The 16,471-nt window shown below is 44.7% G+C and overlaps 1 protein-coding gene across 2 annotated transcripts in view; it reads right to left on the bottom strand.

Annotated features, from left to right (window-relative positions):
• ITPR3 (inositol 1,4,5-trisphosphate receptor type 3) overlaps positions 1–16,471 on the bottom strand; it is a 111,142-nt gene that overhangs the window by 15,096 nt on the left and 79,575 nt on the right. For both annotated transcript variants that reach the window (XR_006416089.1, XM_044444242.1), the window contains exons 32-46: positions 15,088–15,213; positions 13,697–13,822; positions 12,124–12,244; positions 10,970–11,154; positions 9,919–10,067; positions 9,362–9,470; positions 8,804–8,894; positions 7,583–7,752; positions 6,511–6,685; positions 5,845–6,029; positions 5,530–5,730; positions 5,195–5,305; positions 4,187–4,282; positions 2,751–2,852; positions 1,431–1,517 (exon numbers count right to left, since the gene is read on the bottom strand). Coding sequence is in view for 1 of the 2 variants with exons in the window: in XM_044444242.1 (XP_044300177.1) it covers positions 1,431–1,517; positions 2,751–2,852; positions 4,187–4,282; positions 5,195–5,305; positions 5,530–5,730; positions 5,845–6,029; positions 6,511–6,685; positions 7,583–7,752; positions 8,804–8,894; positions 9,362–9,470; positions 9,919–10,067; positions 10,970–11,154; positions 12,124–12,244; positions 13,697–13,822; positions 15,088–15,213 (2,034 nt within the window). In the remaining variant the exon portion in view is untranslated. The remainder of the gene's footprint in view (positions 1–1,430; positions 1,518–2,750; positions 2,853–4,186; positions 4,283–5,194; positions 5,306–5,529; positions 5,731–5,844; positions 6,030–6,510; positions 6,686–7,582; positions 7,753–8,803; positions 8,895–9,361; positions 9,471–9,918; positions 10,068–10,969; positions 11,155–12,123; positions 12,245–13,696; positions 13,823–15,087; positions 15,214–16,471) is intronic.

Genomic DNA, 16,471 nt, shown 5'->3' with positions numbered 1-16,471 from the left:
CTTTCAGAAGGCAGTACCACCATCACTGTGAAGTGGGGCCAGGTAAGTTAACACATGGTGCCACTGCCCATGACACTGGTCACTCGCTCACTGAAGGAAGCTGCAAGTGACCCAGCCCATCACTTGCCTTGCCCTGATGGCCGAAGTGGCTGGTGGCTAGTGCAAAACCAATGAAATTCAACTTCCATTCTCAGCACCCTTGGGTTTCAAGGATATCCTTAGGATTCCATGATCCAGGTGCTAGGGGAATTCCAAACCTTCAGGAGTTGGCTATTAGGAAGAATTCCACCTGGCACAACTCTTTCCATCATGGAAACAAGAGAAGCCATGGGCCTAAGCCCCACTGTGTTCTGGGCCTTCATTCTTCGAGGTTCCAAACCCCCTTGCCTGTGCATTCTCTTTCTGCCACTGGGCTCCATATGAGCTTCTCGTTAGCTTGGTTTTCTTCTTGACTCCCACTTGTTCACCTTAACCTAAAGGCTGAGCATCAACGCCCTCATGTTCCACCCTCTTTCTCCAACACCTATTGCTGACCCCATTGCCTATTCCATCCTGTGTCCTTCACCACCTGTGACTGCTTAGCACACATAGAATACTGCTCGTTTAAGAAACCACTCTGGGCAGCTAATAAAGCCACGTTACACCACAATGCCATGCCACATCATTTCATAAGCATATCATATACCCAACAAACAGCCACTAAGTTTCTTCTATGCCCTCCTGGCAATAATATCAGTTCCTCTTCTCCTTTTTTCCTGTCACTCCATAACCTCATATTTTCCCTCTTTTCTTTGCCCAACTTTCCCTTAAACCCTTGTCACTTCTACAAATCTTCATGCTCTTTTTTCTCAGTCCATTGCCTACTCTGCCCTCTCGTTTAGCTAATCTGCTTTTGTGCAGTTTTAATCAGAGCAAACTGGCATTTCACTTCCCTCACAAATGGACTGTTTTCAAATATTTTGATGCTGACAGTGTCATTCCTACAATAATTAGAATGTTTGTGAACATCACATCACATAACAGTACTTCAATCAGTGGTTGCAGCTGATTTCACTGCCACAAAATACAACAGTACATTTCAAAAAAGCGTAAATAATAGCTTTTACAACTGGGGTAGGCAAGCTGGCGCATGGCTGTAAGTCAGATATTCTAGGCGCTGTAGTTCAAACTATCTGAAAGGTACCAGGTTTCTTCCCCCTGCATTATAAGCTTTGATAGTGACAGCATCCTTAGTTAATTTCACCTTGGATTTGGATATTTCAAGAGCAATGAAGCCTACACTACACCTCATGGGGATATCTAAACTGATGAAGGAGTAAATGATGGGAAACTACCCTAGAACACTGCCTCAGCAGCACTGATACATTACATGGGCAAAATACATGGCCGTTCTTCCTTTTTAAACAGGGGTGCTCAGGGCACCAACGTACCATAGAAGAGAGGCCCACTTCCTCCTCCTCCTGAATCCGTTTCACAGGTTTCAAAAGATGCTGGAGATGCTTGTTGTGTCGAGAGAGCTGAAAATGTTAAGAATGATGACAGCCTTCAATTAACAAGACCTTGACAGCTGGCTCAGACATTTGTAAATGGGTCACAAGTGCCTGCCGCCATCAAAAAAACTATCTTCTTACATCAACACACGGGGTCAGAATGCACATGACTGGGTCAGGCTCAAGGAGTGTGTCTAAAAATCATCATGGGCTGGAAATGTTGTGTGGATTGTCACTTTATCATGACACGTGCACCAAAGAAATAGTTGCTGGCTTTGCATTGGATTTTAAAGTTGTATATAAACATTAAAGTGATCTGTAAAGGTGTCAAATTTTATTTTATCATGTTGCATTTTGCTTTTTAGTTTTTATGACTTTTTATGGGTTTTCTCTATTAAAACACTTCTTCTCACACTTTATTCAACTGTCCCAACTGGAACTTTTGCACTTCACTGTGCAGGTGAGATCCAAGAGAGTTCTACTTTGGATGTTACACAAACAGGATGTGCATCACTTCCCTTTTCTGTTTACCCCACTTCTTTGACATACAAATATGCACAAATCAGCTGTACTAATACTCTGTTTTGAAAGATCAGATGAAGCTGTGATAGGGCGGTTCACCTTCACTAAGATCCACAGTGGCAATGCACCATTGTTTAAAAATAAAGAACTGTAAAGTTTTGAGCTTGATTTCTATATAGGAAAGAATAATGAAATCCTAAGTGTCAAGCTGGTATATGGAGCAACAGGAACCCAAATCCCTGTTTCTTTGTACTGAAGGATGCAGAGCTTTTGTTAGAACTGTACCATCTGTGTTTTTCAAATTGTCTACCACCTCATTCATGGAATCAATCTCTCTCTCTCTCTCTCTCTCTCTCTCTCTCTCTCTCTCTCTCTCTCTCAAGCTACAAGAATATCATTCCACTCTAATTCAATTTTTCACCACTTCCTGCAAAATGTAAATAGCTGGCTGCAGTGATCCACTGTGGAACCCACAGGTCAGATTCATAGAAATCCAAACTCATTTTAATCCACTGCAGGTTTCTCCAACATCCCTAGCTATGAGCATGTAAGAAGGAAAATCCATCTGCGCCTCAGCTGAGGCCAAGATCTTCCTATGCTGGGTTTGAGAAACTTTATTAATTAGTCTGAGTGGTGAACATGGGAAAAGCATCTTCTTCTAATCCATCCTATGAAAACTTTACAAGGGAAAGGGTGGGAAGTCTTTAAAAAGCCATAGAATATCCAAATAAAAGATACCTGTAAGGCTAAAATGTAGATATTGTGTCCAACTTCTCGAGGGGAAACCTCAGAATTCTCACACTCTTCTTCTTCAAGATAGGCTTTCTTAATGACATCAACCTAAAAGAGATTTTGTATATAAGATCCAGGCTTTAAATCAGGAATCTGGAAACAGACAGGACTCCAGCATAGTAACTTGGTCTAAGCAGCCTATACTCTGCAAACCTCTGGACTTGCTATACCAGCAGAAAGGGCTGTAACCAACATTGATCCTAATTCGATTGGATGCACTGAAGTGGGAAAGACTGGCTAACATCAGCTGCAATTCACTACCTGAAATTCAGTATGGAATCTGCTAATCCGTATATCTCAGCTTTCATTTTTAGTGAGAACATTTCTAGCCATTATGTTTCCAGCTCTTGTAAGAAAATTGCTGAAAATTTTGGGACTGAGAAATGAGAATGCCCAGTGACTAAAGAGTAAAACTTAGGCCTTAAGCCACCCACATGGGTGCCCATTCCTCTACCAGTCCACACATTCCCATTCTCCATACCAGTCCTTTATTCCTTTTTAATCTTCGTCAAAAATATGTCAAGTAGTTCGGAAACTATGAGACACCAAAACAATGCTGGGTAGTGTGCCTCAACCCCCGACTAGCAATGTGTGAGGAATCCAGTTTGAGGGTAGGAATCTGTGAGATTTCCTCAGCTCAGCTCCCTGGACTCCAGCCCGCTTTCTCTTTGGCCTAAGTCTGCCTCGTGCTGAGCATTTGCATGGGCGTCAGCAGGAAGTGAGCCCAAGCAAGTCCGTGAGGCCAGCTTGTACACACACTCCCTGTGTGCCTACTGTGCACACAGAGTTCTGCTTCTGCACATGTGACTTGCAGGCTTTGTGTACTTTGCAAAAGAAAAGTGCACAAGAGGGCACGAGCATTCCCAAGCATCTGCAAACTTGGCTCTGGGCAGGAAGCAAGCTGAACTGAGGTCAAGTACAGGATTCCGGCCTGATCTTCCCATCACTAATCCCGACCCCATTGAAAAAGTGTAATAAGGTTCATGCAATCCATTAATATCTCAGTCCTTCTGGTGAGTCTGCCAATAAGCAAAAGAGTTTCCATCAGGGTTGCTCTGAAAAGGACAGTCATCTGTCATGACGTGGGCTGCTAGCAGGTCCTTGGGAGTGAATGGATGCCCTACACTTGAGGTAGAGGAGGGGACATCTTTACACAGCCCTTGCAAGGGGAGATCTACTGCAAAGCTTGGATTAAGTTAAGAAGAAGGATGTGAATCAGCTTGTGGAACTGATGCCCTATATTATAGCAGATGTCCACTTGCACAAGGGTTGCATGGGCTCTTCCTCGTTGTTTGTGATGCGATTGTGATTTGTGATGTGAAATGCAATGCATAAGCCGCAAACAGCAAGCAAAACATTTCCACCTTCCTCAGCCCCCTTACCAATTCCTGAGGTCTGAGGCTGATGAGAATCCGCTCAGCATTCTCATTGTCATGCCGACTCTCCATCAGAGCCAGCAAAAGCTTGGAGGCATTGTCCTGAAAAAAATAAGACACTAATAATTGGTATGTTGAAACCATCCATCTGTAACTCACTGCTTCTGCAGAGAATCAACCACCCTTCATCAAAACTACAGCAGCATTCATAGAACAAATCTGAGCCAGGATTTGAAAGTGGCAGGGAAGGAAGTAGAGAACAAAAGTATCAGAACTCAACAGTTGGGCTAAATCAACAGACAGAAATGACTTGATTGATTGTCCATGCTGAGATTCCTGACTCCCCTCCACAAGAAGTCTTGTGTATCTTGTGCTTAGCATTAGAATACACCCTGTAGGAAATCCCAGGTTCAGTCCACAGCATTTCCAGCTAAAGGGCTCTCAGGCAGCAAAAGACCTCTTCTGGGGAGAGCCACTGCCAGTCAGTGCAGACAGTACTGGACTAGATAAACCAACGGCTATGAAGGTAACTCATATATCAGATGCCTATGGGAGCCCAACTGACTATCCCTGCTTTAGGACATCAAATGCCCCTGTGATCCTGCTGCGTGTGTGTTGCAGAGCATGTTCCTCCTTCATTTGAAAGATCTGGATGATCGGTATACCTGAAGTTCAACCCCAGACTCAACCTCCCTTGTGAGCATGCTCGAGTCATTTCATTCCTCCGTTTCTTAAATTATACAGGGACCCTTGGTTCATTCACACTTGCTCTCTGCCTCATTCTGGTGAAGGGAAGGGAGGTGGGGAGCAGCAGGAGCCTGCTGCACAGAAGACCATGCCTTGGGCCAAGAACCTAGATGTCACGACTTGCTGGTCTGTTCTAGTAAGAGGATCATTTTAAAAAATCACAGCTGTGTGCAAGAAAGCATGCCCTGATATGCAATCACAAATGGAGAACCATCTCAAGCAAGTCCTCCCTGTCCTCCCCACGACCTTTCTAGCTGCCCCATCTACCTTCAACTGAAGAACCAAGTCCATCCTGTACTTGCAGAGAGGGCTGACATCATTGAGGATCAGGGCTGTGATTATGTCAATGCCATTCGACTCATGGGTCACAATGCAGCTCTGTGGATTAATGCATAAAGTTACCCAAACAGCAAGCAGCTGGCTTCAAAATAATTGCTTCCGTTCAGATGCTCAAATGTTGCTTGGAAACACTGGTGCTCTAGTCCAGTGCTACTTTATTCTTCACAAGTACGTAAATCAAAGCCTGGTTTCTGCTCTTCTGGGCAGCTGTTTCACTCCACTGTGAAACAATGGGAGTTCACTGTGAAGAAGGGTAGAGTTACCTGGTTCTCATGACAGGGTCCCTGGCAATATTCTGTCAGAGTCTCCAAAGTTTGGGTGATTAGGGCCACATTGTATTCATTGATGTAGAGGCCCAGCAAGCCCAGCCGTCCTGTGGTGCTACCACACATGATATCCAGAAACTGCAGTGTCTCACACACCAAATTGTAGTTGGTTTTGTTATTCTGGCAGCGAAGGAAGTTCTGTAGAACACGTAACAGACTGTTAAGGGCATCCTGGGTGGACTGTTTTGAATAGCAGTCGTGCCAGTGGCGAGGGGGAGGGGGTTGGGTTACATTATGCAGCCAGATACCCACCTGAAGATCCCGGTTATGATTCTCACACAGCAACTGCAGGAAGCGAAGAATTGGCTCCATGATCAAGACCGACACACCCATTTCATTGCTCTGGCTTCTGTCTCGTGTATCATGGCCAGCTTGGAAGCCTATACTCATTGGGTACTGGGATGGAGCACTGGGCAGCATGAAAGTTGTTACTCGTCCTGCAAGGAAATTCACACTAATCATTTGCTAGCATATGAGTGTTGGGGATCTACCCAGGAGGACTAATGCCAAGTTGTGCCATCTGATTTTAGAGAGAGGGAGGGAGAGGGAAAGGAGGGAGGGAGGGAGAGCGCATGCCCATGCATCCCTCTTTGCTCCTCTGAGTCTCTCCTTTTCTCTAAGCAGGTAGTAAAATATAATCCTTTTGTCATTTCAGAATGGCCCATTCAACCTATGTAAGTTAAAGATACAGAACGTGTTCATTTGTCGTCCCGAAGTCTGGTTACTACCAGGAAGACAAATTGCAAGTGATTCAGTATCACAATGACCACTCCGAGGATACACATATATACTCATGCTGCCTAATAATTAGGTGTCCTCCTTGCATGGTTAATGCCAGCCTGAAGCACAGATTTCCTTTACGCAGCCCTGTCAGCCCTTCATAGGCACTGAGAACTGGTTTCCCAACAATTGACGTACCTTTGTTGCCATGCTCAGGGGAGTCTTTGTCCTCACGAGGTTTGTTCCCAATATCACTCATGTTCACAGTCACTGTGGATTTGACCTCCTGCTGAGCCTTCTTCATCCGGTCATGCAGAACTTTAAAGAACTTTTCTGACTTCTTATCACTAGTCATCAAGTTATAGAAGGATTTCTTTAGAAAAGAGGAAGACAGAAAAAGGCACAATGATTCCACACATCCCACTTGGCACCCAACATCACTTCCAGGGCCACCCAATAATTTTTTTCAGGTTTCACATTAGAAATTAAGACCTGATTATCATCCTAAAATTCCTGTCATGGGAAGCCCACAAGCCAAACTTTGATTAAACTAACATTTCCCATCTGGCCTCAAAAAGACAAAAGACACCCAGAAGAAGGCTTCTGGTATATAACTTCTCCTTGCCAGAGAAATGAAACAGAAGTAGCTGACTTAAAATTTGACTTTGCTGACAGATTTAGCTGACTTTGCAGTTTACTCCTGTGGGAAAATTGTAATTTTATGGACTTTTAACAGAATTTTAAGAACAAATTAAGGTATAAGTGTTTCTTAGTTATGCCCAGGTCATGTTTCCAAAATAAGCAAACATTAAATTGAAAAACAAAATGTGTCAAATCTTGCTATTTTAAAGATGCCCAGCAGAGGGAGCAAACTTTATTCAAGAAAATTGATTGTTGCAGTTAAACTTCTCAAGGGAGTGATTTAAAAACTCTGCCGAGATATCTTATAACTCATTCATCTACTTATGCCATTTCCCAATCAGCAATGTAGCATTTTTAAGCTAATGTGAAATGGAGTTTATTCCACTTAATATGCGTTTGTATTTGCTGTTCTAGAGCACTCGAGAGAATTGCCAGATGCTCGAATTATACAATGGTAAGCTGCCTATGGAGCATAGTTAAAAATTTGATAACTTTGTCCCTGCCATGGATAAAATACTATACTGCACACTCATAGCTTGACATCACAATTTACAGTGTACCAGAAACATAATGTGAATGCTTGCATATTTACCTCAGAGTTCGTGCAAGTTTTTTATAAATATAATACCTGTATCTCGGTGTTGCCTCCATCAAGCAGCCGGATGGCCAAACGGATGCTTTCCTGAAAAATCTTCTCATTTTTGGTGTTCATGATAAGGTCAGACACAAGTTTGGTGGCTCCTTCCCTATCCAGCCGGCACTGAATCGCAGCAATGGCTGACCAGTCCTGGTCTTGCCCTGTTTGCAGAACGGGTGAAAAGAGGTTGTTGGATGGCTTAAAAACCTATAACTTAAATAATACAGCAAGGAAGGCCGATGCAGCAGTTAATGTATCACCCTTGGACATGGAAAATACTGAGTTTAATTTAATTTGTTTCCTCAGGCAGTTTTTGTGACTTTGGCTGAAGCAAATGCAGGAAACCATTGATGTACTTAAAAACAATATTAGAGGCATAGAGTACTTTTAGTAGTTGATGACGAGTAATTTGTACACAAACTTTATTTGCAAATTGGACCACTGTAGGTATCAATCTCCTCTTCAGTGAGCTAGGATAGCTCCTCTTAGATTCAGAGTAATAGCTTGCAGATTGTTCTGAAATCCTTCATTCGGGACTTCACAAGCTGAGTTTGCCAAAATATGTGCTTGGGATGCAGAAGGTCCCAGGACTAACCCCTGGTATTTCCAGGTAAAATGTGGAAAGGCCCCTGTCTAAAAACCTGGAATGCTACCTCCAGTCATTGTAGAACAGGAATGGAGAGCCTCTTTCAACCTGGGGGTTGAATTTAGCTTCAGAAAAGCTCTCCAAGGGTAGGAATAAAAGTACAAAATATACCAGAAGTGGTACACACAAAACATAGTTTAAAGCTCTTACCCTAAATATACATTCGAAGGAAGAGTTCAACCTTATAGATGGGAGAAAACCATACAAAAGTCATAAAACCATCGAACAACCATGCCTTGCAGGAAAGTGGTGAGCAGTGAAAAGAGGCATGGCTAACTGGAGTCCCAGAAGGGCAAGATCTGGTCCCTGGGCCTGAGGTCCTGGACCTCTGATTCAGATCATACGGAGCCAGAAGGACCAGGGTCTCATGCACTCCAAGTTAAATTCACAAAGGACAATCTACTACCCTATGCGCCTTCTAAAATATTAGAAAGCCTCGCTCCAGATTTGTGTATGAAGTAGAAGATAGTGAATGGAGAGAGGAATTTAAGACACCCAGGGATGGGGATGTGGTACAAAAGATGCAAAGAGGAGGAAGATGAAAACCAGAACTACAAAGCACTCACCAATTCCAGAAGGGTCAACAATCTCTCCTTTAGCACCAGACCTCTTGGTTTGCAAGTAATTAGCCAAAAGCATTTTCCTTAATGTATTGCCCTGGCATGAGAAAGAAATGGGATGAATTGCAAGTGTTTACTTGGATGTTCTAGAAGACCTTTGCTCTTAGAGATAAATTCACAAAGGACAGGCATGTGGAACCTCTACCCACAGCAGCTGTATGCACAATGGAGCTATTGTCCTCACACCTACTTCTTGGCTTCCAGTCAGTTTGGCCACTGTCAAAAGCAAGCTGCCAGACTAGAGAGACCTTTAGTCTAGTCTAGCAGGGCCTTCTCACATCCTTAACAGTAGCTACCCAGTTTATTCAGGCTCCCAGTGAGTAAGTTCAGGTCTGTGACAGAGCAGTGCTGGAACACTTTCGTGTAGTTCAGGGATCCATGGCGTAGTTATCATCAAGGACAGAAGAGCAAAACCAGGGCTTGGCCCTCCACCCAGAAAGCTGCATGGGGAAATGCAAGACTGAGAAAGCTTTAATGTAAGCACAGGCAACCTCAGCTACTCACCCTGTCTCCATATTTGTTCCTCTTCACCAGCATTTGCTGGAGTGTCCTCAGTACCTTAATGCAAAGCTTCTCCTCGGTTTCCATCAGATCTTTGGTGTGCTGCACCAATCTAGTCACACACAAAAGAAACGCACACTTCTCTTTTTCATTCCATGTTTCCACTCCATGCAAACATTATATCCTATCATCAGTAGAGACTAGCTGTGCTAAGAAAGATCCAAGATCCTGTTCCTAAGTACTTATCAGGTCTCAACAACCAAGATGCTAAGCCTTTACCACTTCAGTTCTCACTTCCCACCACATGTCCCTGCACGGTTCTTTGCTCCTCCCTGTGTCCCCACTCCCAGGTGTTCTTTACGATGCTGCACATAACTCGGTATCAAAACAAAATGGCCAGTCCATGAAATCAAAGATGGTGGTGACATCAGGGGCAGCTCCAGGACAGCAGGTCAAGAGATAGAGCCAGCCATACAACCTTCGTATTAAGCAACAATGACCCAGGAGTTAGAACTGTTTCCCAAAGGAAGTAGAGATACCATCTTCTAAAATCCACTTACTTAGAGAGGAAACCACCACTTTCACAGCGCTGGTAGGCTTCAGTTCCTTCCATGAAAAGTAGTTCTGGACGATGAAGAACGTCTACTAGGACTGAAAGTTCAGCTTCCACCAGGGGTTGCAGACGCTCCTCTAAGGCATTTATGATATCCTGCAACAGTATTTTCAGGGCAATTATGAAGTCCAAAGTTTGGACTATGAATTTTGCTAATGAGTGAAAAGTCCTTAAGCCAACAAAAATATATTCTTTTTAATTATCTTGTACACAAAGGTGCTTTGAATGGCTTTTTGATTTGCCCTCCCCAAAACTTGCAGAAACAAATAAAATATTAAAAATGCCAGGTGTGCATAAATTGTATGGGATTGGATTTTAGAGATAACAAATGGAATACTGGACACTTTATGTGATGGTTCCTTCTGGCTCGGTGTGGAAAACCCATCCAATGATGGAATAACTTCCTGTACTGCCCAGGAAAAGCAGAGAATGCATAACTAGATCCTCGCTTGAGGTTTGTCGCTGCAGACTCTACATGCAGCTATATCCATGGCTGAGCTTAAGAAAGAGTGTAATTGGAGAAATCCTTGGCTGTTGTGAGATAAAAGATGAAGACAGACAGCAGAAGGATGCCCCCTGCACCAAAAAAAAAAAAAAAAAATGCAGTGAAAGGCAACATTCACCTTAGGAATAAACACGAAAGAGTGGTTTGGGGGCTGTTTTTGTTTAGTTTTTTATTAATAGAAAAGGGGAAAGTTCAAAGTTTCCTTAGGAAGAAAGTTGTTGAGAAGAGACGAGGTTCGTAATGCAAAAAGAGTGTAAGAAGTTCTGCCTTGGCAGGAAAAACGGAGAAACTACTACGGAGTTTGCCAGCACTGAGCACTGTTTAATGTTCCGGATTGCATGATCCCAGCTTTTGGGGAGCACTAGGGGATGTTGAGCCAGTTGGAGGTGTTGCTCCCACCAGATAAGGAACCTGGGTTCCCTCAGAGTGGAATTTAGATCTCAATTTATTTAGGCCTCAACAATCCCCCATTTAGGTCTCAACAATCTCTCACCTGCAGCTTCTCAATGATGTTCTTGTAGTCCCACTGGTTGGTTGTAGCCGAGACACGGGGAAAGGTGCGTGACGCTGTCTTGTAGCTGGAGGCATTCCTCTGTGCATTGCTGATGGAGCTGCTGTTGAGCAGGGAGCTGACATGGGCATTGAGCTCCATGGGTAATGCAATGGAGCGGCTCTTGGCTGGAAGGAGAGAAGGCTTACTGCAGGGAAGGCACAGATAACCTGTGTAGCATTCTGTAGCCCTGGCTCCTGCAGAATGCCCATGTCACATCCACCTGGGACACTGCTCTACTGCCATGTACCCCATTCAGAAAGTAAGGGTCAGCCCTCCTACTGATAATGGTTTATAGGATACACTAAGCCACCTGGATTTATAAATCCTGGGGGAGGAGCCTGTTGCCCGAACCTTCCATGATTTATTTGGAGATGGTATTTTAAGCCCACCCTGGGCTTAAAGTACCATCTGAAGGCAGACAACACAGGTGGTAGTCAAAACCACTACAGAAGCTTGACAAAAAAGCTTGCTGCTCTGGCCAATTGGCTCTGGGAGAATGCCGATGATAGCCACCCGGAAGTGCCCAGGGGACAACTGTCAGAGGCTCCCAACATCCATGTGGCCACCAGCCCTCAGACACAGTAATGTGGTGCAAGCTGTGCTCTGCTTGGTTTACTCCAGAGAAGGCTAAGCACAAGCCAGCCCCCGCCACCTCCCAGCAGAGAGAGGTTGCTTGCGAGGCTGTATTTCCCCCACTAGAAGAATCTGAGCTGAATGCAGCTCCTCCCCAGCCCAGCACTGCAGCCATTCTAGAAAAGGCCATTAAGCGTGTGCCCACCCCCATGTTGTGGCACAGAAGTGGAACATCACAGCATGGTGAATCTGCTGCTAATCTCTGATGAGATTGGTGGCAGCATAAACAGCCCTCCCCGTTGCTTGCAAGGCCTACTGGTGAGCTGGAATGAGGTCTGTCAGGTCCCTGATCACCCACTAGCCCTTTCCTTGTCCATGCTCACAATGGGAAAGGGGGAAATATCCGAGGCGCCAGGCCAGGAAGCCTCACAGGAAGGCTGATAAGCTACTCCGGACTCCCTGTGCTGTTCAAATTGCCCCTTGACCGGGTTCACATGGGAGGACTGGGTACTGCTCCTTACCAACCATAGCCAGTGTGCGAATACAAGCTTCCACTGAGCTTTTGTGTTGCTGCTGCAGCCACGGACATTCCAGGAGCCTAGTGGTGGACTGGAGGAGCTGTACCACAATAGTCTGATGGGTCTGCAAAAAACAGGACGCGAAGGAAATCTTTTAGCGCACTGCTCTGACTGCGATGTCAGCTTCAGCTGGGTGCAGTGAGAGACGATTGCAGGAGATCCGTGGTGAGGACACCTGCGGCTTAAAGAAATCGCAATGGCAGCTATGGAGGGCTGAATGGGGTCAGGGTTGTGCTACTTCGGGGCGGGGATAGTTAACCCTTTCCTCCAAACTACTTTCCCTCTCCAAATTACTCCCCATTCAAAGAAGCTATTTGCTCCAGAGAGCAAGGAGTGGGGGGCACAAAATGGATTGAAATATGGCATGGGGAAAGATTAAATCCTCCCCCTCACACACACACATGCATAGCCTTAAGCCACATCCTGAAGGGTGCAAACATATGCATGTTTAGACAGGAAACAGTCCTACATATCCCAGCATTCCCCAGGCAGCCATGATGGCTGGGACATGCTAGGGGACTCGGGGCATTTTTTCTGTCTAAACATGCATAGGATTGTACCCTGGGAATGGCACTATCAAACTGGTTCTTGACAGTGGTTTTGTTTTAAATTCTAAACTCAAGTTCAAGATAAACTGGACTCTCAGCGGCTATGCTGATTCGAGTAAGAAGAAAAAACATACACAAAATGCAGTATGGATTCCAATTCTGCCTATGCAAAGAGCTTCCCCCTCAAAGAATCACCACTAAGCTTCCCCAGAGATATTGGGGGGGAAAATATACTAATTTTTTACTACTAAGTGGCATGTACTAATTTGGCACAGTCCAACCCTGATGATTCACCTGTCTCTCCCTCAAGACAGAGGGAACAAAGATCTACATGGTTTCTCAGTGACATCTTGCCCAGTTTACTCCTGTGTTCCAAAGAAGCACTCCTACATTGGAAGAACTGCGGATGTAAGAACTGAGCCGACTCATCCAGTAAAATAGCCTTTAAAGGTTGTCAAATCAGATTCTGAGTCAGAAGAAGAGGTAGGAGCAGAATCTGCAGCTGAAATGTCAAGGCCAATGAACTCCGAGATAAGCTAGGCAGTTGCTGAGAAACAGATAGTTTCAAATTCTGTGGGACAGTTTGGTGAGCAATCTGATAGGAAGTAGAGGCTGACCTGACATTATTAATCAAAAGAAAAACAACCCAGTGCCAGGCTAGAAGGGCAAACCAGCTGAGAAGTGTCAGATGCTCCAAGCAATTGACCCTTCAGCAGGCATGTTTGCTCTCTTCAGTTGGAAAGCAAGAAGTATTCAGTTTGGAAGGTACCTCTTATCTTTAAGCCCCTGCTGGCCTAACTTTGTCTGTTTCTTTCGTTACTGATTTCTGCCATACTCCTCTTTGTACTACAAAGCCAGCCTAGCTGGTCAGCTTTAACATAATGAAGGGTTTAGTTAGAAAGCCTTTGTTATGGTCTGTTTGGGGAAAGGGGGAGATGAGACAGGAGTCTGAAGCTGCCCATTTGTACCTGCAGGGAGGTGCTGTTCTCAGAAAAGGGAGAACTGAAGAAGGCATTAATTGTGTCCAGCACCACTGTGAGCACGTACTTCTCCAAGGCAGAATCTGACAAGCGCTTCTCACGTTTCTTGCACACCTATGGAGGTGAAGATGAAATAGCAGCACTTAGCTTTTATACAGCCCATTAAGGTGTTTTGAAATACATTCCAAACATTAGCTTAGAAACTCTAACATTCATCTTATAACATAAGTAAGTATTCTTGACCAAATACTGCTGAAGGGAGGCTGTGGCTGAGCAGCTGGTAGGGTGAGGGGCTGCTTCAGGCCTATCATGAGTTCATGGCTGAGATGAGCTTTGAACTTGGGCCTTCGCAGCTCTGGTTATGCTTTAGTTATGCACTACACAGACTCGTTCGAGACAGCAAATTAGCTCAAACTAGCAGAAAATCTCATAGCATGAATGTGATGAGTCCAGTGGGCATCTGAGAGCCGGAAGGCTGAACTCTCCTTTCCCAACGCCAAAGAACTGTGTTTGTAGTTGGTTCAATATTCTAGAATACTATAGAGTCCCTTGTGTGGCAGCAGAGTTGCACCAAGCTGGAACAAATGTGAATTACCTGCACCCATAACAGTACAGTATAGTTTAAAGAAGCAATTATCTTCTTATCCCATAGAACCACTGAAAAGTATGAAAAGCTCAGTCCATCCAGCAGAGGATTCTGTCTTCTAGCAGTGACTGGCCCAGGGAAGTACAAAAGGGAAATACACAAGCAGGGCATGAGGGTGATATCTATTCCCTGTTAACAGCCTCCAATATTTGATAATCAGAGGCTTACTGCCTTAGAACTCTGAAGCTGTACTGCCTATCAAGGCTGATTGCTTTGCACAGGAACAATCCTGAGTGCTGCTTTGGTTTAGAGAACTCCTGAAGAAAATAAGAATCAGCCTTCTCCAACCTGATGCTGTTCAGATGTGTTGAACTGCCATTCCCATCATTTCCAACCAGAAACTTCTGGAAGGCACCAGGTTGCAGAAGGCTCTTCTCATTACTGGATCGATGACTTCAATTGCTTTTCTCCTTTCTAGCATAGCTACTAACCACTGAGGATCCTAGCCTGCATGTGATGGCATTGAATTCCCTTTGAGAGAGAATGAGATCGAGAGAGACAGTTGTTTCCGTTAAAAGTCAGGAAAGTAACTTCAGCCATGAACTTGACAGATAAAGGGGGTGCTCTGTGGAAAGTCATCCTTCCACCAATTTCTTCAACTAAGTGTCCACATAGATGCCATCAGCCATGCATTAGGCATACATGATGAGCACAGGAGCTTCCTTTTCCCGGTGTCCAGTCACCAAAGCATGCAACCTTCCTCCAGGAACACAGTTAAGATTCCAGCACCCACCCTGGCCATGTCAAGGGTGAAGTTCTCAAACAGTGTCCAGATGTGGTTGCTAGTGTAGATCTCTTTCATCTCCACTTCTGTGTCTACGTAACAATGGTTGACGAAATTTACATAAGCGATCTTCACCTAAAAGACAAGAAAGAGGCAGGCTTGGATTAAAAATTTCTGCCTGGTGTGAGAAGAGAAGAAGCAAAGCAAACACTTGCCATCTCATCACTCTTCCCTCTGTATTTGCACCTTTGTTTTTATTAGCGCTCAAGACGCTCTCCAGATGACCATCCACATCTCTGCAATGGCAAGGTGGAATGGGATTTGAACAAGCGTCAGCAGCCTAATAACCACGGTCACCTTCACATCCAGCTTGTTATACAAGGACCGCAGGGTGTCTAGTATGGGAGGCAATCCACCTAATTCTCAAAATAACTTGTGATGATGCTTAGCTAAGAAGAGAGAATGTCAAAGGAGCTAAATGGAGCCTCCACATTTGCTCCTGAAAGTCAGTGGTTGAGAAGCAACAGCAAGAGAGGGTTGTTACCTTCAAGCCCTTGTGAGTATCCTGGAGGCAACCAGCTGGCTCCTATGGGGAGCAGGAGGTAAAACTAGATGGACCCTTGCTTATGTTCCTACATAGAGTGGTTATACAGTCACCCAGAGGGTATCACAGCTGAGCAAGGATTTGTCCACCTATGACCCTCTTTTTGGTCCACCACTGTCTGAGGGAACTCGAGCACAGTGACTTCTGGTGGGTGTGCCATACTGACAGCTCTCTCTTGCCCTGAAGACCATGAAGGCCTCTTGCTGACTTATACTTTTCTTACATTAAATGAAAATAAAATCAAATAATAAAATAAAAGGAGAAACATGTGCTCTCTTCCTGTTGCCTGGTAAGTAGAGAACGTGAACAGAAGAAACACCTCTCTTTTTCGAGCTTACGTGAAAAGAAAGGAGACACATTTTCCCCACTCCTTCCCAGGCAGTGGCAAGAGATTAAACAGGTCCCTCCTGAATTTTTTTGACATAGATGTTTGGACATGCTCATTAAAAAAAGCTGTGCAAAGAGTTTTAAAACCATGAGGATCCTGTCCAATCCCACCTCGAGCTTAATGGGCCATTGCTAGTGACTGCGGCAGCCACCTTGCTCCTTTCTTATCTTTCAGTATGGCGGATGTGCTGTTTGCTGCAGAGCCAAGCCCCAAACGTTCATTTCCCAGCACCTCACTGATCCCCATGTAGGGCCCCATGGGAAATGCAGATGGTGGGGATGCCTGCTGAGCTGCACTGCAGCAGCAGCATGCCTGTCGGGAAAAAAGTGGGAAGGGTGGGAAAAAGAGGAGGTGCACTTGCGCTTGCATGAGAAGTGGCCACTGCAGACTGCCTATTTGGA

The sequence above is a fragment of the Varanus komodoensis genome, unplaced genomic scaffold (assembly GCF_004798865.1).
Source record: "Varanus komodoensis strain SLA01 unplaced genomic scaffold, ASM479886v1 scaffold1, whole genome shotgun sequence".
Lineage (NCBI taxonomy): Eukaryota > Metazoa > Chordata > Lepidosauria > Squamata > Varanidae > Varanus > Varanus komodoensis.
This window is presented reverse-complemented; position numbering and strand designations above follow the sequence as displayed.